This window comes from Aquila chrysaetos, chromosome 6, assembly GCF_900496995.4.
Source record: "Aquila chrysaetos chrysaetos chromosome 6, bAquChr1.4, whole genome shotgun sequence".
Lineage (NCBI taxonomy): Eukaryota > Metazoa > Chordata > Aves > Accipitriformes > Accipitridae > Aquila > Aquila chrysaetos.
This window is the reverse complement of record NC_044009.1, coordinates 18,572,924-18,594,863: the sequence shown is the minus strand read 5'-3', so window position 1 is coordinate 18,594,863 and position 21,940 is coordinate 18,572,924. Positions and strand designations below refer to the sequence as shown.

The following is a 21,940-nucleotide window of genomic DNA, read 5'->3' as shown; positions in this document are numbered from 1 at the left end:
CCACTGATGTGGGCAGTTGTTTAAAGCCAAAATATATCCTCTCTTATTTTTCAAGACATGTCTTTCCTGGAAGTGTATCTTTGAGTATTCTTGGCATCGTAGTTATGCACTTACCAATAATTAAAACATTTTCAGTTGTTTACATCTTGTAGTTGAATTGTTGCTGTTGTTGCCAGACAGGTTAAATATACTATAACTTTTCTGAGTTCGACAGCTGTCTCATTAGAAACATTTTGAAGAATGTTTCTGCCTTTTGAATGAAATTATTTTTATATTTTAATCTGAAACTTAAAAATTCTAAAAATTAATCCAGTAGTTACATTTCTTCACTCAAATAGTAACTAGAGAGATGACATTAGTCATATATTTTTAATAAAGCATAAGGAATTTATCCACTGAAAAACTTTGGCTAGGAAGACTATGATGTAAATGTATGTCTTGTTAATTCCTGTGCATCTCCAGTGATGGGCTGTAAAGAATTAAAGAGATTTCCATTGAGAATAAAATGCCTTTGTGACAGCTACAATAGCAGTAAATATAAATTCTGAAAGGGTTTTCCTCACATGAAAAAAGAAACAAAACAAAGATAAATTGTGCTATCTAATAAATCTGGAAAAGTAGTAATAAAAGAAATGATTAAGCCTTCCCATAGGAAAAGCAGAGATGTAGGTAAGAACAGGAAACGTCAAGTTATTAAGTAGGAGGCTAAGGCTGGCCTCGTGATAGAAGAGGCTATAGGGCTGCCCACAAACATGTGTATTCCAAAGAGTGGTGGAAAGCCAGGGTTATCTGCATAGCAAGGTTGTCTTACTGTTTTGGTCAACACTTGCTAACATAATCCAGGGCTTCTGCACATACTGGTTGCCCTTGTTGTAAAGGAAGATGCAAATCCTATTGAAACTATTACCTCTGAAAACTCAGAAGCTGTTATTTGCAAACCTAAACATCAATATGGAAGCAGATTTTCTGAATCTAAAGACATCTTTTGGCACCTGTGTTCAGACAAAAGAAGTATCTGGTGTCTCCAAAATCCCACCTTTTTTCTCCACTTCCACTCTGCCAGTGACAATTAGTCAGACCTGGGCTCAAATCCACAGCTGGTATGCTGTCCCATTATGTAAATTACTGCTGTAAGACTGCTGAGTCGAGTCCATACCGAGTAAAACTGGTAACTCCTCTCATACAGCTTCCAGCTATTAAACACCTCCCTAAATGCATCAGAAATCTGTAAATATTGTGGTGAAAAGACTCCGGTGAGCCAGCCAACCTGAAACAAGGGCTGCATCTTTAAAAATAGTCACAAGGGCTTCACTAAGCAATCTAATAAAATTTGGATTTAGTGCAGTATTAATATTTGGGACTTTTTTAGCAGCATCTTAGATGTAAAAATCAAAGTGCTGAAGCTACTGTGATAGGTTTAACATTGGTCTTGTAAGGAATGTTCTGTTATTCCCTGTTTGAGAGGGAAAGAAACCTTGAGCACAGACTTACTTTAATAAGCATCTGGGGCAAGATCATGCAGCAAAGTGGTGGCAAGTTCAGGAGGAAAGCTATGGATTTCCCCTAGCTGCCAACTCCACTGTTTTTGGAAGCAGACAAATGCTTGATCAATCAGCTATGGCCTTTTAGCTCTATGTCCAGGACGTCTGGACATTTGGCAGGCAACTTGGTAGAAAAGGTGCTGTTACTGCTTCAGATATAACAAATTCTGGATGATACCTACTGTACTTATTGGTAGTAGGTACCCTGTATCACATGTGCAGTGACTCTGGTATGTCTGGGACATGCGTGACCTACAGTGTATGAACTGCGTGGTTTATTTGCTTTATGCATCATACATTGTGCACTACGGACAGGCTGACTTTATTGTGTGCAGATCAGCTCTAGGTTGTATACGATACAATCCTTCACTGACATCCAATACATTCAGTATTTCATAGACACATTGAATTCACTGTGTACATAATGGACATCCTTCGTATGAGAAATCCCAGAGAGATATAGGAACCATTGCTTTTTAAATTTCAAAGGATGGTAGGTATGTTCTCTTGGCCTTTTCTCATGCCTTAAATATCACAAAAAAGATTCATTACCCAGTAGGAAAAAATAACAAAAATGAGGATTTCACCTGTATAATCCAATGCACTTGTATAAAGTACAGCAAGCATTCAATCACAAATGATTATTTAAATTCTAATTCATCCAAATTGTTCTCTAGTAACAAAAAAAGGTCTCAACAGCTGTGCTTTTCTGGTAAGCGTTCCTAGTGTTACTATAGGGAGAGTAAATCTCTTTAGGATCCAGTTCTGCTGCTGCTGTGTTATGGTATGGTACCTGACAGACTAGATCAGACCCCAGATCCATCTAGTCCAGTAACCAAACTGTAGCAGTGGCCAGAAGTGCCACCAGGGACAGGGCTGGAAGAGATGCAAGTCAAATGTGTTGGCCTGTATGGACCACTCCGGGCCTCTCACAGTGCTCCTCGAGATTGTGTGTTGCCTTACTGCCTAAGATAGGAGTAACTTAGCCACCAGTCAGGGCCTTACTTCAGAAGAAACCTGAGTTCATTCAGTGCATCTGCTCACGGAATACACCGAAAATGTCAGTAAAGGTGCAAGTGCTGACAGTTAATAGACTTAAAACCAACTAAGTGTCAGTGGATTTTGATACACTGTAGGTTATATATTTAATATGGGCTAATAATATTAAAATGTTACATTTTAGGAAAAATAATTCTCCTTTTATCTGTTAGTAAAGAATAGAGTTTAAGCATTAAGGCTTTATAAGATAAGCCATCAGGAAAATTTCCTCTACTTTTGCTGCGAGTCTGAGAGAAGATTTTGTGCATTTTCTAAGGAACATACCGTAAGAAGAAACACTGAAGTCACCTAGGATAACCAATCCCATTAAAATAGTAATTTTAGGCTTCCTATGTTTATATGAATTTTTATTTCTGTATTATTTTTTCCCAAAGTATAGTTCCCTTTATGGAAAGGATAAACCGTGATTCATGCATAGAAAGTCATCTAATTAATACAAGAAATACTTTGAACAAGATCACAGGAGTGGCAAAACCAGACCAGATTATTGGTCTATTACGTCAGGCATTTACTTCTGGGATGGCCTATATACTTGGGGGGGGGGGGGGGGAACCCAAACCAAAAGCAATTTTACACATGTAGGAGGGAACTTTGCAGTATTACGCAATGAAAAAACCCTCTCAGCTCTGGCAGCCGAGAGCAATAATTTGTTTTCTGAAGCGCAAGGACAGATACTTCTTGATTATTTTCATAGGATCCTTAAAAAACTGACGCTATTGTACATTTTGATCGTTTTTCAAGTTCTGTAAAAATGCAGGTTTTGCTGGTGGTCAACACCAAAAGTAGGTCACACGGGGTGTAAAATAAGTATTTACGGTCAGAACTGGGATACTTGATGTGAAGCAGACAGCCTGAGCCAGCATCAAATGGCTGAGTTCTGCACCGCCTCCATTACAACAGAAGGCTCTTTCAGCTGAACAGCTCAAAATTTGGTACCTTGGTTTGTTTTTTTCTGAAAGCCATGAGTCGGAAGCACCGTCATTTGCAGGCGTTTCAGCCACAGCCTTGCGGTGCTTATCTCGCAAGCCCAGCTTCTGGATGCATTTGAACATGCGGGAACTTCGCATTTTTTAAACCGTCGGAAAACAAAAGGGCGACAAAGAAGACCCAAACCCAAGGAAGAACACTGGTGGCCCGCAGCACCGAAAGCGCGTCCTGACGCTTTTTCAGCGGCTCTCGCGGCTGCTGGGGGCCCAGCACCCGACCGCGGGCAGGCCGGCCCCCCGCCGCCCCCGGGGCTGCGCGGCGGCTCTGCCCCGCGGGCCCCTGCTCCCGGCCGGCCGGGCACGGGCGGGGGCGGGCCGGGGGCCGCCCCGGGGGCGGGCCGGGCCGGGCCGGGCGGGCGGTGCCCGCGGCCGCCTACAAAGGGCGGTGCGCGGCGCGGCCCCCAGCCCGACGCCTCCGCGCCTCCGGCAGCAGCGGCCCCGCAGAGCGAGCCGGGCGTCGCAGGGCGCTCGGCCCCCCTCCGCGGCGGAGCGTCCCCGGCCGCCCGCGGCCGCATAAGGCTAAGGCTTTCCGACTTCAGCTACAGTGCTAGCTAAGTCGGGGAAGGCAACACGGAGCGAAGCCGCGCGTCCCCCCGCCTCCTCTCGGCACCGGGCTCTGGCGGCGGCTGAGCGGGCCGGCATGGCGCGGGGAGCGGAGCCGGCGGGCGAGCGGCGGCGGGGCTGCGGTCAGTGCGCGGCGGCGGAGGCGGCCGGGGCGCCTCTCGCTCGGTTGCCGGGCGCGGAGCGGGCGCGGGTGAGCGGGGCGGGGGGCGAGGGGCGCGCGAGAGAGGCCCCGCCGAGGCCGGCGGGCTCCGGCGCGGTAGCCGCCGCCCCGGGAGGCGGCGTGTCCCGGTGGCGGCTTCGCTCTGGAAGCGGTGTTGGGTTCCTCCAGGGCAGCCGGTAGTACCCGCCGTGTGCCGAAACGCGGTGGGTGCGCCCGAGCCTCCTTTAGCTTTTGTTTCTTATCTCTCGTTTAGGATCTGTGGTTGCCTATTTTATGTCGGCAAAGTTTCTTCTTTATCTTGGACACGCGCTGTCCACTTGGGTAAGTAAGATACTGGCCTGGTAGAAGTAGGATTTTGTTAACCTAGCTGCGACTTGCCTGCGCGTTGTCGGTACTTCCCCCAAAATCTTCACAAAATGGCACGCCACCACGAAGACAGAGGTTTCGTTACAGCACCTCGCTGCTAAGAGTCTTCGTAATCTTTACGTGGTATGTTGCAGTAGGTTCAGTTTTCAGTACTGCGGAGTAGTGCAGTACTCAATTTCCTGAGGGCCTGGTTCTGTACCTGTTTAAGTAACTACAGAACCGGTGAGGCTCCTTATAGAGTAAGTTCTGAGCAAAAGAAATGAAACATAGTCCATAATAGAATGGAAGACGGTCCGTTGCAACACGTATTTGAAGGACTTGTATACTTACTAATGGGATATACTCAATGTTTAGAATGGACCCTTTACTGCCACTCATTAGCAAACCTGTTGAGTGTCAGGAGGTGTCTTGTTTTCTGTCAAAATGTTTGCCTTCTGAAATGCTTTCCTTCTGTACTGACATAACTTACTATACCAGTTTTTACTCGCTTGAAGCATACTAAAAAAATCTTAAAATATGCACTAAAAATAGACAATCTTGTTCTAATCCATATAATAAAATCAAGAATATATGTGACTTATAATACAGTCTTAAGACTCCTTCCATTTGGTTTGATTCAAAAAGAAGTGGAAAGTTTCCTCCCTAATATTCCCTGTTTTGTCTTTAGTCCTGGATTTTGGACCGGTTTAATGTGTGCTTTGTATAGCAGTGAACAAGTGGCCGATATACAGTTACAACGTTACATGCTAACTTTGGTAGCTCTTCGCTTTCACTAACCTGGGAGGTCATACTGACGTTTCTGTTAATGGGAGAAGGCTTGGAGTGGTACCAAACGCTTGTTTAAACAAGTGCAATATTTTAGCAATTATTGATATTATCGAAGGAGCTCAGTGGTGATGCTTCCATTTGGTTCACTGCTTTTCAGAGGCCAGGGTTGTTACCTGCAACAGTTTTTGTCAGTAATACCCACAAAGTGCCTAACTGGCAATTTGGCAAACCCTGCTTACTCCTCTCTGACGAGTGTTTCAAAACTCAGCAGTGGGACTGCTCTCAGGGTATGTGAGTAAAGGTGACAAAGCAGAGTTTGAAAGCAACGTCGCACACCGTAACAACCATTAGACTGCAAGGTGTCTGTTGAGCTGTTTAGCAATATTAATAGTATACTCCTTGTTCCAGTGTGTTTTCTTTTGTGCCGAAAATCTTGACTCAAAAAAAACCCCAACCAAACCTGCTGATGCAACAGAAATACAGCTTATTTTGACAGAACTGGGTGCAGGACTGCACCTTTTATATCTCCTAAGCTTTAGTGTTCCTGTAGTCTAAATGTTTTTTGCTAGCAGGAACAATAAACAAGCACCTTAGTCTTCAGAACTCAAAGTAATAAATCATCTTTGTTCTAAAATGGCTATGTCTGCAATACAAAACCTGATAGAAATGTGGTTTTGCTGTAATTGAGACCGCAAATTTGGTCTCTGTGCTACTAAGCCATTCCCAAATACAGAGAGAAGCTGTAAATGATTAAATGTGTCACATCTCCACAAATGTTCAGATTTGAACAAAGTCTAGACTATGTCTTAGGCTCTTGTTCAGTAAAACGTCGTGAGTGTGTGCTTGGCCTCAGTGATCTTAAGAGGCAGGACTGCACTGCTGAACTGGAGCCTCAGACCTTATGCTATTGCCTTTATGTTTTTAATTCATTGCTGTCTATCGCTTGGCAGTCAAGAAAGAGCAGAATGAAACTGGGTTTGCTTTGTTGGTGCCAGGCCTAATGCTTGCCAGGAGGTCAGTTGCAGCTTCCCAGCCTTATCTGTGCCACTCAGACCTCAGGACGCCTGTCAGTAGGTAGTAGCCTGGCTACTGCTTGACTTACTGGCTTCAGTTCTGAGATGGGATTGTATGCATTCAGTCTGAGATGGTTATAAGGCTAATCATAATGACAGAAGAGCAAGAACCATCTTTAAAAAGATGGTGAGGCTAAATGGCTGTAGTTATTTACTTGAAAGTGTTGAAGTATCCACACTTTGAGATGTTTTAAAGTGGGATTAAATATCTACGATCAAGGCTTTGCCCGTTTCTGAAGGCAATATTTACTGTTTAAATTTCAGTAGATCTTAGCTTGAAATTACATATCTGCTTCAAACCTCTGTAATTCACTAATACTGTTCTTCTGTGATACTAATTTATCTTTGCTTGCTCATAATGGGTTTTAATTCCTGAAAGAAACTCATGCTTCCAGGTTGGAACAGCTTTAGTTACCCCCAAAATTATCTGTGTGGCTTGGCCTGATCAAAATCTCTGGGTAAATGTGTTGGATAAGGTTGAACAGAGTTCACAGGCTCCTTAAATGGATGATCGCACTGGAGTCAAAGGAATCTTCCTGTCAGTTTCAAGTGAGATCAGGTTTTTTGCTCTGACAGTAGTGGCTAGCACAGACTTTCACATACTTCCATTTTTTATTTAAAATGCCTTTTTCATCGTGTCAGGATTCAGTAACTGAAACATCTCTGCATAAAGGAAAAAAACCAACAAACCTCTGTTATGAAGCTTTAATGTGAAAGTACTCTTTTGATTATTTTTCTAGCTTAATAAACAGTTACCCAGGATAATCAAAACACAGTTAATCCACCTGGATGCATTTTAAGTGAAATGCAGTAAAGAGGTAACTCAGGTCATATTAAGTTTAAGTGAATGCTCGACTTGGGAAATTATATCCCCGTGTTTTCATTTCTAGAATACTTTCTATGTACTTCTACTAACCATGGAATGAAAGTGGAACATATTTTACAGGAGACTTTAGGTGTCTCTGGAGAGTGAAAACTGGTTTATTAGATATGAGAGGGCACGTCTAAGCTGATCATGCTTGTGTTTGCATTTTTTTTTCATTGGTTTTAGTTAAACATAGAAAATACCCAGAGCTTTTCCTTGAACAAGTGAAATTTGTCTTCCCACATGATTGGGATGCAATTTTTTTTTTTCTGCCTATGGTTAAGGAAACAAACATGAATGTTTAAACGTTATAGTGTTTGAAGAAATCTCCTTCAGAGAACTTCAATAACATTAGAAGGCGAATTCTTTTTTGTGCATCTATACTACATTGGAGACTTTGATCAAACTTTGCAATTATTTTGACCCTCCAAATAGCATGCTTTTTTTGTATCTCTTGATTGCTGTGTTATGGTATGTTAGATTTGGCAGACTTTGCTTTTCAAAAGTGCTTTTATGTTATACCTCCCCCAGCCCTTCAGAATATTTGAGGCCCTTAGACGTGTGTGCTATTCAGTGTATGACATAACAATTGCTTATTTAAGGTAAGGCAGCAGAAGAAAATGGTTTCATGTTTGGTTTATAAAAGACTAATATTAGGGACCCTTATTAAACAAACTGCATGCCCTATAGTAGTATGAGTTATTTCTATTCATCTGCTTTGTTATTGATTGCATAAAGCATTTTCTGTAGTGCATTTCTTTGCAATATGTTTAGAAATAAAGTGAAATGTGAACTCCCATCATATGACAACATAAAACCTCGATGGATTCATTAGCAAGCCACAGGTCTGTTTGGCAGCAAACCTAAAAATGCTTTGAATAATATGAAAATTACTTTACTTGGACATGTTTAGCATTTTGGGCTTTTTTTTACCTGTAGTAAGTGGTATCAGAACATGAAAATTTTGTATTCTAAGCACTAGGTTAAACTAGCAACTGGCTAAATAGGTTGAACTAGCAATGAGTTCACAATAGGTTAAACGAGCTCTGATATTCTACCTCTTGCTAATATGCCAATGCTTAAGTCCATTGACTTCAGCAACTTGAGTTAACATTCAGGACACCAGGTTCCTTGATTTACCCATCATCTACCCGTCTATCCTGAATTGTATCATGACTTGCTTTGGCTTGACTGGCTCTTGTGTTTTAAAGCAGCATTTAAGCTTTGATTGTCTAAGAGCAAACTGCTGTCTTAAAGTTATTTAAATAGTATCGGTAGTCAATAAATCTGTTGCTAATACTTGATCTGTGCTGGAGAATCTGTGTAAGCTTTCTGAGGCTTGTTGGATGTGGCTGGTAACAGACTTTGTCCTGTAATATTATAATAGAAAATATCTGGGATTTTTGATGTCGTACTACAAGCTGTAATGCTGTGCTTGATTTGGACAGATGATCTTGGTGATACTGGGAGAAAATTGATGATGACAGGATGTAGTCATCAAAAAACACCAACCCCAAAATTTAAAAAAACCCAAACCAAGCCACAACAAAAAACCAAACACACACACCCCACACCCCCTCCCTGCATGTGTAACAAACTTTTATGTTAATACTGTCTTTTGTTGAGGCGTTAGTGAAATAGTCAACTTGTGTGCTTGCAAAGTGCAAATAGTAATGTTGTGTATATACTCTCTGTTACTCTTAAAGGGAGATCGTATGTGGCATTTTGCTGTGTCTGTATTCCTGGTTGAACTTTATGGAAACAGCTTACTCCTGACTGCAGTGTATGGACTGGTTGTGGCGGGATCAGTTCTTCTCCTGGGAGCCATTATTGGAGACTGGGTGGACAAGAACTCCAGGCTCAAAGGTTAGATGCCTAGAGCAGGTTATTTACTTAAGGATGCATCAAATTAATGTAAAAAGATAAAGCTGATAGAGTTAACTCCTCAAGTCAAATACAAGAATGGGGCTTGCTCAGTTTTTTTTAAGAAAGGGTAGTGTTTCAGAGTGGTAATGATTATACAGAGATAGTGTCAAAGACAGGAGGAAAACAGTTTTATGTCACAATATGTCCACTACTCAGGCTAAACCTGTATGATGTGCAGAAATGCAAAAGGTAAAAAGCACATAACTTGAAGGACTATAGACCATGTTCTTTACAGTCGAATACTAACATACACTTGCATTATTTATTGTGTTGTCTCTGGATCCAAACATCTTCCACTTAAGTGTAAACACTCACTGCGTTTGCATTATACATATTTTAAATATGTATGCTCTAGTCTGTTTATAAATAACATGGCATCAAGTTCTTTGTACACAGATTTACTTTCCAAGAGTTTACAGAATAACATCACTTCCATGGTATGCTGAAGGTGAATTTTAGAGACTCAAGCTAAATTTTGTTTTTACCGCTTTAAAAATAATGTCAGCATTTAAACAGGTACAGTTTGGGTTTTGATTGAGAAAAGACCTACTTGGACTCTAAATTGTTAATATCTGTGAAGTTACATCAGACATTAATTTGTTTCTTTAAGACAATGGAAGATTCAAAATCTAATATGAAGTATAGTTTTACCACTTATATTTTGGGGGCAGAATAGAAAAATAAAAATATTTAAAGAATCTGTGTGTGTTCCTTAATTAGAACCTCCTTAAGCTTATACTTAGCTCACTCTTATGTTCTTAACTGTTGCTCTCTGTTTTGATTTGAAACAGTGGCCCAGACATCCTTGGTTGTACAGAATGCATCTGTCATCCTGTGTGGTATTATCCTGATGATTATCTTCTTGTTTAAGACACAGCTTTTGACCTTATATCATGGATGGCTTCTTGTGAGTGCTTGAACTTGTTAATAAGGAATTAACTTAAAAAGAAACTTTGGGGAGCATGGGAGACTGAATTTTTATTTTTCTCTCTAGTCTGTTTAGACATTCCTGGGAGCTAAAACTGGCAAATGAAACTTTGAGCTAGCTGGGTAAACAGAGGTGATTGTTTTCTGTCAGGAATTGTAAAGTAGACTTAGTCTAGTTTTGTCTGAACAATAACACTAAAATGTATGGATTCAAATGTAAAAGTGTCTTGTTGTACAGGGTAGGAGTGGAGATCTCCCTTCATCAATTTTCTCACCTTTTAACTCTTTCCCCCCATTTCTCTAGACGATGTGCTATATCCTGGTTATCACTATAGCAAATATTGCCAATTTGGCCAGCACTGCCACAGCGATCACAATTCAGAGGGACTGGATTGTTGTGGTTGCAGGGGAAGACAGAAGCAAACTGGCAGGTGAAATATGTTGCCTTTTTAATACCTTAAATGTCTTACTTTCCAAGCTTGATTTTTAGACTAGAGTTTTACAGAGGTCAGCATGTCTTTGAGTTCCAGATATTATGAGAAAACAGCAGGTAAAAAGGGTAACCTTCACATTCCTCTTCCCTGCTCTGGACTACACTCACTGAGATTGTGTAATTACAATTCAGTTAGGCATCCCTAAACTTGTTTTGTCCTCCTTTTAGTCCTACTGCAGCTTTGTCAGGAAAACTTTATTCTTGCTGAACAAAATAAACATACACCACACTCTTAAATCAAATAACCAGTGTTTAATAGAAAAGCTATTTAACTTCCAGGCCAAGTGTTGCAATACTTTATTTTTAGGTCCCTGGAATGAAACAGAAAACTGTTGCGTAACTGGGCTCCTCACATAGGGATCAAAGAAAGAGGTACATGAGAATGAAGTCCAGAACAGTAAAGTAGGTGGATCAGGAAATTGCCAATAGGAAATGCTGTGCATGCAGATACATTTGAAATGTTGCACTTTTCTAGCATTAGATGTCTAACTCAGAGCTGTGAACACTTTTCTAGAGTTGGAACTGGAAACTCTGTATTCTTTTGACATTTTGTACCTTTGATATTAGACTACAGACTTAACCTTCTTTTTTGCCTGGTAAATATTTTTCCTTTTTCCCCCTTTCTTGCCCAGTGGCATGGCGTTATTAGGAGAGAGAATGAGTTCCCATTCAAATTCTACTGCAGCTTGGTAGTCATGACACTACTTGGATGTGGGAGATTGTTTGGAATCCTCCCCAAGGATGCATTGAACCTGACTCTCCTTTGCTGGGGGCTACTCCTAGCCACAAGGCCATTCACACCAAGGGACGTATGATTGATCTTTGGCTATGCTGCTGCTCCGATTGTAACGGACAGTGTGGCAAGCAGCATTTTTTGCGATGAACTTGGGCAGGCTATATGGGCTCTGAATCAACCCTCTAAGGAGACTTAAGCCGTCCCAGATAGAGGAACTGATACTGAAGTGCAAACAAGGCACAGAGCAGCTTAACATTGCCAAGACATTTATAGCTCACTAAAGTAACTCTGGGACTAAAGTTTTAAGTCTGACACTTGTGGAATTTAGATACCTCCAGGCCTAAGCAGCATTTCAGCTTCTGGACTCTTAATTTTATATGAAGCTGCCTAAATTGCCCATAAAGTTCAGTTTACATGTCGGAGTGCTTGTAGGGATTTGAATCCTGTGTTGCAGATTTATTCTTGATGATTATCTCCAGTGAAGGAATCTTACTTCCCCATCTCATCCAGCAGAGGCTAGTTCTTAATTACAGGGATGAAAAGTGTTTTGCTTTCATTTTCCATTTTCATTTTCCACCATAGTCTTTTATTTTGACCTTGCAGTGCCTTTTTAGGTCATGCCTTTTGTAGAGCAGCAGTACAGGTTAACTTTCTTTCTGCGTGTGAATCACAAGGAGAAAAATACCATCTATCCGTAAAAGCCTTAAAGTTTGAATGTTTCTCGTTAACCTTTCTTCTTGCGGCAGATCTTATTCAGCAAATCATCTCCCCAATCCCTGTACTACTTAACTACACATGAGATAAGGTACAGACCACACCTGCCGAGAACTGCTGCATGGGAGGCAGTCCTGCCTCTGTACTGCTTCATGATCTCAGACAGAATTGTATGACCACTTCTGTATAATGCTGTACTGAAAAATCAGGGAAGAGGTTACTCTAAATTCTCTTGCAACTTAATTTAAAAACAAAAAACCCCACAGAACTAAGCACCTTAGTTCAACAGATCTGTCTAAAGGATCTCTTTCAGGCTGAATAGGGTTGCTATGTGTTTAATCATAATGTATCTTGGAGACTGTTGAAATTCCTTAATTTAAAAAACTACATGCCAGCACTGACTTTGCAGCAAATACTGTTGTCCATCTCTGCACTCTTACCTTTCCTCAGAGAGGAGCCTTAGTTAAGTAAGTTAGTGGAATAGGGAAGTAAAAAATTGCCTTGGCTTCCCCTTCTTCATTGTCCTTGGTTTAATTTTTCCATTCACTTTTACTTTGTACCTTTCCTGAGTGGAAATATTAGCCTTCCTCAAATAACTCAAAAACCAAAGCTTAGTTCTGGGAATTTCCAAAGACAAATATTATGCAAGTATGTAACTTACTCAGTTAACCCTCAGTCAAATAATTAACATTTAATTCACTTTGAATTCTGATTAGAATAACCTAAACATTTCTTTGAATGGCAAGGAGTAATTCTCTACAGATTCAGAAAAGCAGCTTCATACTGGTATACAGTTTCACTTGCCCTTCAAATGCTCTGATTTCATAAGAGGACTCTGAAATGGGTTTGGGATGTACTTCTAAGCAGCATGAAGCCCTGATGTGCAAAACCATTGAGCATCTAGCAGCTTTTAGGGGTGGAATAATGGCACCATTAATTGGAAACTTACAGGAGCCCAGTGGGTGTAATGACACTAAAGCAGTTAAGATGGGGAGGGTGAGACATCCCCTACCAGTAAATGGAAGATGCATTCATGCTAAGAATGGGCTGCTTGTTTCCACCATATACATCAGAGTGTGGAACAGAGAGGAGTGAGGACTTTGCTCGGTAAGTTCTGAGAATGCCTACATTCTCAGAATGCCATCAACCAGTGTGACTCAATAAGGAAATTTAAAGCCATTTCAAATGTCTGCTGCTATCGCAGTGGCTACTGTGGTCACCAGTTATTATAAGTAAATGGAGGAGATCAAGAAATACCTGGTCCAGCATTGGGAGATAGTAGATGCTAAAATTACCTCTACAGGAAAGAATTCTACCATATGAGATTCCTATTAATGTCTGGAGTTGTGCATGCTAGGTTTGAATGTTACAGAGATATGCTTAGGAGTCCATAATGTCACTAGGATGTAAGGGTAATCTGATCTCATGACTAACAGTTTTACCTGCAGGAGTACACTTCCACTGTAAACCCAGCATGCTAAACCTAGAAGACCTCGTGCAGGGAAAACTGGCAGGAGTAGGATTTGGCTTACAAACGCTTTAGTTCGTTGCAGTAGACTTAAACATTGGGACACTCTAAAGGTGCCTCTGGTTAGCAGTCTAACTCCTGCTCCTGCTGGAACCAGTTACAGTTGGAGCAAGACTTCTTAGCTTGATGTGTATACGTGTGCAATCCTCAATTATGTTAGTGAATATTTCACTGTAAGTGTTCAGCAATTATTTCATATTATCAAATAATTTCTGACAGATATGAATGCCACAATAAGAAGAATTGATCAGTTGACCAATATCTTGGCCCCAATGGCAGTTGGTCAGATAATGACATTTGGCTCCCCGATGATTGGCTGTGGATTCATTTCTGGCTGGAACCTGATGTCGATGTGTGTGGAATATCTGCTGCTCTGGAAGGTTTATCAGAAAACCCCTACTCTGGCTCTCAAATGTGCAAAAGTTGAGGAATCGGAACTGAAACAGCTGAATGTAAAGAAAGGTACTGAAAACACAGAAGTAACTGTTCAAATTCACAGTATATTCACTGTATCAGTCAAACTGAAGTGTTGACTGTTGTCTTCTACAGACACTGCTTTGAGGCTATATAGCTTTATACTCATAGCTTGGAGGTTTCAGGTTTTGGATATAGATACCAGAGACTGTAATCTAAGTAACAATACTTTGTGCAGCTATTTGAGGAATCCCATAAAATGCAGCCAAAGAATGAATTATCTCCTCTTAATTAATCCTTTAGAGTAAGTCTGCCCTGTTATTAGGGCTGATCAAGAGGAATGCTCATGTCCATCTATACCATAGCTAATAAGCTGACAAAGCCCTTTGCTCTGTAGTGTCTACAAGCAAAACAGCCTGTGTAGGACTCCTTCTTGCTAATTCATGTCTACTTACTCATAGTACTAACAGGCTTTCAGGAGGTTGTAAAATAGGTGGTAGTATTTCTAGTCTGGCATGCTTCAATGAGTTCCACATGCTGCAGGAAATAGTGGAGAAAAAAAATCTACTTTGACCCTCTACTCTGCTTCCTTGGCCAAGCTGAAGAACTGGAATTTGCAGTGTAGATGGCTATGACTATATGCAACCTTAAAATTGATTACTTTACTACTTACTGAAAACATTACTTTAGGTAGTCTTAATACCAGAAATTAAAATTGTTCAGAAACAGACTTTTTGTAATGAGGTATTTGAAATGTCAGATACTGGAATACAAAACAAACATTTTCCCACTTTTAAGGTAGCAGTATGTGAATACTACTGAAAGCTCAGCTATGGGCTCCCAACTACAACATGTTGTGGTTTGTTGGTTTTTTTTTTTTTAAAGATTATAAAGAATTCCTGTTTTTTTCTCTAAAAGCTAGCTGGCAATCTGTTCTTTGCTCAATATATAGTGACATAGGAGGTTGCTATTAAAAGTGCTGAAGAGATGTATCTTCTTCCCAGCCAGCCGATCCATTGTGGTAATAGCTGGTCCAGTAAGCTATTGGACTAGGCTGATGGCAGCCTAAGATAGGGGAGGGGAGCAAGATAAAGAGCATAGAAGGCTCTATAGCTTTGCAACTGGCTCTTGAATGCTCCTGAAGAATGAAGCATTTAGCAAATGTCAGTATGTAGGCATTGTTTCTTAATCTTTGCTAGTGCAGTATTCTGATTTCAGTAGAAGACTTGCATTTTGAAAAGTTGCAGAAATACTTCATGTGTCTTGCTGTATGTGGAGTTTTTTTTCAAACTTGACAGGGTAAAAACACTGCTCAGGCATCCAAATGTTTGTATAGTTTCTATCCACATTACTAATCTAAATACTGCTGTGGATTTTTTGGATTTTAGTTTGTGACCAGTGGAAGTGCCTTTCACTTATGTTAGAGTGAAAATGGAGCTGTAGAAAAGCATAGTCTGAGATTTTAAGTCAAGTTTTGAAAGCTTTTGGCTTTGGTAGGCTTCAGCAAGCATCTCTGCCTTGGTTCTTCTACCATGACATGAGATACTGACAGATGTTTTAAGTATTCCCTACTTTCTGTGGTTAGACTCGTATGTTTAAATGCACTATGTTAAAATGCCAACTAACGTTGGCATTCATTAATAATTTCTTTATGGAAATGGAGCATTCAGTCACAAGTCTATTGAAAAGAAGCAGGCTATGCTTCCTCTTACTACAGTTTAATTAAATAAGCAGGACTTTATATTGATAGGAATAAACTTTACTTCATCTTACTATACAGATGGGATTTAAGGACACTTTAAAACATTTAAGTAATCAGAGGAAGGATGATTGCAGAATTTAACTGATACGCTTCTGCAGCAGTGAACTGACTAACTGCAAACAATTTACACTGTTTACACTGCACTTTCCAGGCAGGACTGTATCTAACAGTTACATTTCTGTTTACAGAGAGTGATGTGAAACCTGCTGAAGGAGTGCAGTTAATTGTTGAGAAAGATGTAACTGGCTTTGAGCCCCAACAGGAGAAGGAAATCAGCTGTGCTGCCCGGATTGCTGAACCTTTCATCACATTTCGTGATGGATGGGTTGCATACTACAACCAGCCAGTGTTTCTTGCAGGCATGGGTCTTGCATTTCTGTATATGACTGTTCTGGGCTTTGATTGTATTACTACAGGCTATGCATACACTCAGGGTTTGAGTGGCTCTGTGCTAAGCCTCCTGATGGGTGCCTCGGCAGTCACTGGAATTATGGGAACAGTAGCTTTCACTTGGCTTCGTCGCAAATGTGGTCTGATTCGCACGGGCCTTATTTCTGGAATTGCTCAATTTGCTTGTCTGGTCTTATGTGCCATCTCTGTATTCATGCCTGGAAGTCCTCTGGATTTGACTGTTTCCCCATTTGCTGACATCAGTGCCAGGCTGTTTGAAAGTGAACCATTACCTACTATAGCATCTCCAGAAGATAAGCCTGAAATGGTTTTTGCAGCTGGAATGCCCAACTTGTTAAACGGGTCTACTACTCCTGCTAACAGCGACCCAGAGATGAGTCCTGAGCCTGTGCCTTTAATCTCTGTTAGTCTCCTGTTTGCAGGAGTCATTGCTGCTAGAGTTGGTAAGTATTACGTCTCTATTAAAATCTGATCTATTGTCTGCTTTTAATTCTAAAAATTACAGTGCCTGTCAACTGAATACAAATCTGAGTTTAGAATTGTAGGCTACAGTTGAAGTGTTAATATAATTTCTAAGGCTAATTCATTACACTTCACATAAAAATGAAGTGATTTTGCAATAGTATCGCCATTGCAGACACTGCAGCACTAATTTCTTGCATATCATATATCACTAATAGGAGAAAAGTTACCACATTTGGAGATGAATGCAACTTGTCTTTTGGAATGCTCGTCTCTAAGTGATCTTCCTTCACAACCAAATAAAACCATTTGTTAATAGGAAACAGAACTAAACACATCTGCTATGAAAACCTTCAAACTTAGCAGTTACTAAATTAATGCATTCATTAAATAACTTGTCTAACCTTTAAACTTGTGACCAGTAAAGAATTTTAGAAGAAACTTTGATTTGGATGACAGCTAAATTTTTTGAGGAATTGCTGGTTAGTGTAGTACTAGTATCTGTCAACAAGAACAGGCAGTCAAATACATAAATGTAATGAACAGTAATTCTCATTTGTAAAATTTTTGTACTCAATTTCTGCAGCTTTTGCTGAATTTTGGAGGAATAAAATACTTGATTCACATGTATTAATTTTGCTTGCAAGATAAACTTTTAAAACTGAATCATTAATGGACTAAAACAGTATAGAAGCTAGTGTCAACTGAGACTGTTGTAAATTATTATGTATTCTGCATAGTTTAAAATGTGTTTGTTTTTGCAAACGTCATGCAAACCTTAGCAATTGTAGCTAGCATGAATACATGTGTGAATAGCTGTAAACCAGCTATTCAAATAAGGAACAGGTAAGCAAAACATTGTTAACTTGATAGACATGTTGAGGCAAGCTGTGACAGGCAAGTTAGTGTGTCAAGCTGTATGTATTATTTCAGGAAATATTAGTAAAGGGAAAATAAATTGCTCTTGACTGTCAGTGTGAAATCCATTCTAGTCTGACAAGAGGCTAGCTTGTCCTGTGCATTTTTGGCAGAAGTGAGTGTTTGGAAGCATGAATTGAATTGTGCCAGTAAAGAAAGCTTACCGTGAGAAGCCCAGTTGTACAGATAACTGTTTTTTCTCTCCACAGGCCTTTGGTCCTTTGATTTGACTGTCACACAGTTGCTCCAAGAAAATGTGGTAGAATCTGAAAGAGGCATCATAAACGGTGTCCAAAACTCCATGAATTATCTTCTTGATTTGCTGCACTTCATCATGGTCATCTTGGCCCCGAACCCTGAAGCTTTTGGCTTATTGGTGCTTATTTCTGTATCTTTTGTTGCAATGGGCCACATAATGTACTTCAGATTTGCCCAAAAAAGCTTGGGAAAACAACTTTTTGTTTGTTGCACTCCTGATCCCAAAGCAGTCTCTGACAGTTCACCACCTGGTAATACATCTACTGTCTGAAAGGATCCATTTCTCTTACTAACTTGCTACACAAATGTCACAGTTAAACACATATGCTGCCTTTTGTGACCCTGTCTAAGGTGTTTCTCTAGAGTTGAATGCATAACTTAGCTGTTTGAGGAAGCTGTCCCAAGAGAGCTAAAATTCACCTTATGGTGACCCTGTAAAAATGTTTCATGTTTGGCAGAGAACAACATAGTTGGATCTTGGCAGGTGGTGTTTCAAAGGATCCCCACAAGTCATGCATCTAGTATTTGATCACAAAAATAATGTTGAATTTCTGTCGCTAACCCCCACAGTGATACTGTTTAGTGGTTGTACATACTCAATTTGTTCATGAATTCTAAACAATTCTTGTGCTCATTGAGCAAAATGAAAGGGGTTTTTTTTAGTTGCTTCAAAATAACTTGATACACAGTATTTGGTTTTGTGGGGTTTTTCTCTGTTTTTCCCTTACCATAAACAGTTCTGCTCCCCTATCTGCTCAAATTGGTATAAATGTCCTTCTTGGGTTCCTTAAGTTCCTCTTAAGTTCCAATGTTTTCTCAAAATATCTTTTTAGTATTCTGTCTGTTTTGGTTTAACTTTACAGAAACACCTTTGTAGGTTTTTTGCATGTTTCCTTACAAATTAGACAAGTGCTAGGTACAAGATATGTATTACACTTTTGTTGCACTTCATAAAGTAAAACATAGCCTCATTTTAGCAGAAGCTATTGATGTAACATTATAAAGCATGGCTTTTTTAATTGCAAATGACAGGTCTGCTCAGGTTTGATGTAGCAGAAAGTGCTAAGGTCAGGAGTACTGGTACAGAAAGATAAAGTCTAGGGCTAACTTAGTTTTTGCCTCAGAGTACAAGCAGCTTTAGTTTATTTTTGAATGCTGTTGTTTTCAGAAACCCTATTAAAGCCTGATGTATTGGAAAACTATTAGTATGCCACGCAAAAGAAGTTAAAAAGTGGATACTTGCATTTATCTGATTTACATGTAGGTGAATTTTGACTTAGTTTGTTCTAAAATATCACTAAAACAAGGAGATGTTGGACTGTGTGGCCCTCTAAAGCAACTTGAGAGCAATGAAGAATGATATATCCCTCTGATTTTCAAGAATTTCTTGCTTTTTTTTTTTTTAATCCTGCACATGTACTAACACAGTACTTCCATAGTCATTAACCATATGTGCACTTTTGTGGAAACTACTCTATGTACTTTGCTTTCTCAGTAGTGTTGAACCTGGTAGTGTTCTGAGTTTTCCTATGGCATGACAGTATGACTTCTAAACTTAAATCTTTGTAAAATATTTTGCTTTCAAAATAAGTAGTATGCAAAAATATACATCAGTAACTTGTGAAAAGTATCCTCTGTAACTTTTAAGGTTTTGTTATTTTAGGTACTGTCCTTCACACAGTCATCTGTGTTGCCAGGCTTCAGCCCTGCAATGTGAGTGTGTGAACTCCATTGACATTAAAGGTGTTACGTCAGGGCTGAATCTAGGCCATTCATCTTAAAATTTGTAATGATGACGTTATGTATCAAACTAAATAGAATGTAAAAAACCTCTAGTGGCTTTTGTCTCAGATACAGTATTTTGTAAGAGGAGTGAAAGTGAATGAATGGGAATCCAGTGTACAACCAATGTACTTGTAGCCCTCAGTGTTCAATAACTGGATGTAACAATTTTTCTCCTCTAATGGACCAAATCATTACTGCTATGTTACTGAAAGTTTCTCAGGGATGTTTTCACTAGGTTTATAAGTGTTTATACTTTTGACCAAGCTTTTGGGTTTTGTTTTGATATAATGAAGTAAAATATGTAAATTAGAGTAGTTTTAAAATTTGTGACTCAATCCTGAGTATAACTTCTTAAGGAAAAGGGAATTTTGCCATCAGCAGAATTTAAAAGTCAGAAGGCAAATAAAACAAGCTTATCTAGATTTGTAGAATAAATATGCCCAAACGATAGCCTATACAACATGTGATACATACACTAGAAAATAAAATACCTCTGATTTGCCAAATATGTTTTCTCATGTGTATCTAATCTAAATTGGGACCAGATTTTAATATTGCTGAATATAAATAAAGGTAGCCCAAATGTCAGTGAATGCCTCTATACTGCACTTTGATGAACATCTGAATGCCACTGTGTATATTGGACTCACTGGCCATTAGGGAAACAAAGCTGAAAATGCAGCTTCTTGTGGGCTGTCTATGGCCTACAGAGCCCAGTGTGCCTAAAGCTTAATGTTGTAGCACTAAGCACCACACATCCCAGAGAGGATGTACTCCTGAAGTCTAGAGAGCTCCAAAAACATAACAAATAAGAGCTGGGAGCATACCATGTTCCCAAAGTCTTTTTTTTTTTTTTTTTTTTTTTTTTCCTCCCCTTCCCCCTGCCCCGAGCTATGTAGTCTTACTTGAGTAGCAATTTGTTTCATAAATAGTTCACTAGATAGTGCAGTCTGGACCTCAAGCCAAAAAAGTAATATTGGGAGGGGACTGAACCTTTGTATTTTGTATGCATAATGTTGCTAGGATTCGTGTGTGCACATACACAGCTGGAAGGCAAGACAATCCTAAAAGAGAAAGAAGAAAGGTGGATGCTAGCTTTAAGAGGAATAAGGAAGTCTAAATTGGAAACCTTGTATGTATTAGTCTGAGATATCAAAAAATGTATGCTGCTTGAGCACAACCCATTTGTGTGTAAGTCTAAGATGTACGCAGACACCTGTACTGATTAGTGCTTTGAAGCAACGTGGAGCCTGAAGTCTTACTTAGCAGGACTTTCATTAAGTAAGCATTTTTGGCCTTGTATTTATTTATTTTTTTTTAATGTGTCCAATTTGGATGAAAACTGCCCTTAAAATGTACGCACTAGAAATCAATCTTACCTGAATAGCCTATTTTATTACACAACCTTATGCTGGACATAGTATTGATTTATGTATTACTATTGTTAAAGCTAATGAATAAATTTGCATAAAAAATTATTTGTCGTGTATTATTCAGTTTGTGGGCATCTCAGTGTGCTATATTTAGTGTGGACCCTGTAGATGAAGGTTTTCTGTAGTGATGGGATGTAAACAGCCATGAAGCACAAACAAATAGCATTGAGGAAGAAGCAAACGAGTGTAGTAAAAGCCTTTCAGTGACCCTATAGCTCTATCTTTAGTGAACTGATTTTTATTTACCATCCACAGTGGTAACTTAAGACGTAATAGCAGATGGTGAAGTTGTGGTCTTACAACCTCAGCCCAGGACCAGCATTGGTGACATAGTGGTTTTGTGTACTTGCTTGCTGAGCATTAGAAAGCAAGTGATTTTACCTTCCCAGTCATCTGTTTACCATACTGAATTTGAGATTATGACCTTCTGTAGCAGCAACCTATAGGTGAGAACACTAGGCGTAAGAGTGGTCACAAATAAATGTGATACTTTTAATATTCTGGTTTTAGTCTTGAAAAGTACTTCAGTTGAGTATTTTACACAGGACTGCTTCTTGTTACATGTATTGAGGATATGCTTGTGTGATGAATCAATCTGTGGAAGGATGCTGTGCTCATTCACTAGGATTTCCCTGAACTGATTCCTCTTTGAACTAGAGGTTTTCCTAGAAAAATACCTTCATGGGTTGTCCCCAGTTATGTTATTACCATGTTATTCCCTTATGGGAATTAGAATGTAGTGAGTTACATGCAATACAGCCTGTAGTTTTATCAGGCTTGGTAGCATTAGG

The 21,940-nt window shown here is 39.7% G+C and overlaps 1 protein-coding gene across 3 annotated transcripts; it reads left to right on the top strand.

The window, feature by feature from the left end:
• Positions 1-3,995: 3,995 nt before the first annotated feature.
• Positions 3,996-21,194, top strand: SLC40A1 (solute carrier family 40 member 1). 3 transcript variants are annotated; one of them, XM_030017519.1, is made up of 8 exons: positions 3,996-4,272; positions 4,564-4,631; positions 9,089-9,248; positions 10,100-10,215; positions 10,540-10,666; positions 13,926-14,168; positions 16,071-16,736; positions 17,883-21,194. In XM_030017519.1, exons 1-8 carry the CDS (start codon positions 4,227-4,229, stop codon positions 18,200-18,202), a joined length of 1,746 nt encoding a protein of 581 aa, XP_029873379.1. In that variant the 5' UTR covers positions 3,996-4,226; the 3' UTR covers positions 18,203-21,194. The 3 variants fall into 3 exon arrangements, with proteins under 3 accessions (XP_029873379.1, XP_029873380.1, XP_040980319.1); XM_030017520.1 differs by lacking the exon at positions 3,996-4,272 and adding an exon at positions 4,302-4,340; XM_041124385.1 differs by lacking the exons at positions 3,996-4,272; positions 4,564-4,631 and adding an exon at positions 7,963-7,984.
• The last annotated feature ends 746 nt before the right edge of the window (positions 21,195-21,940 follow it).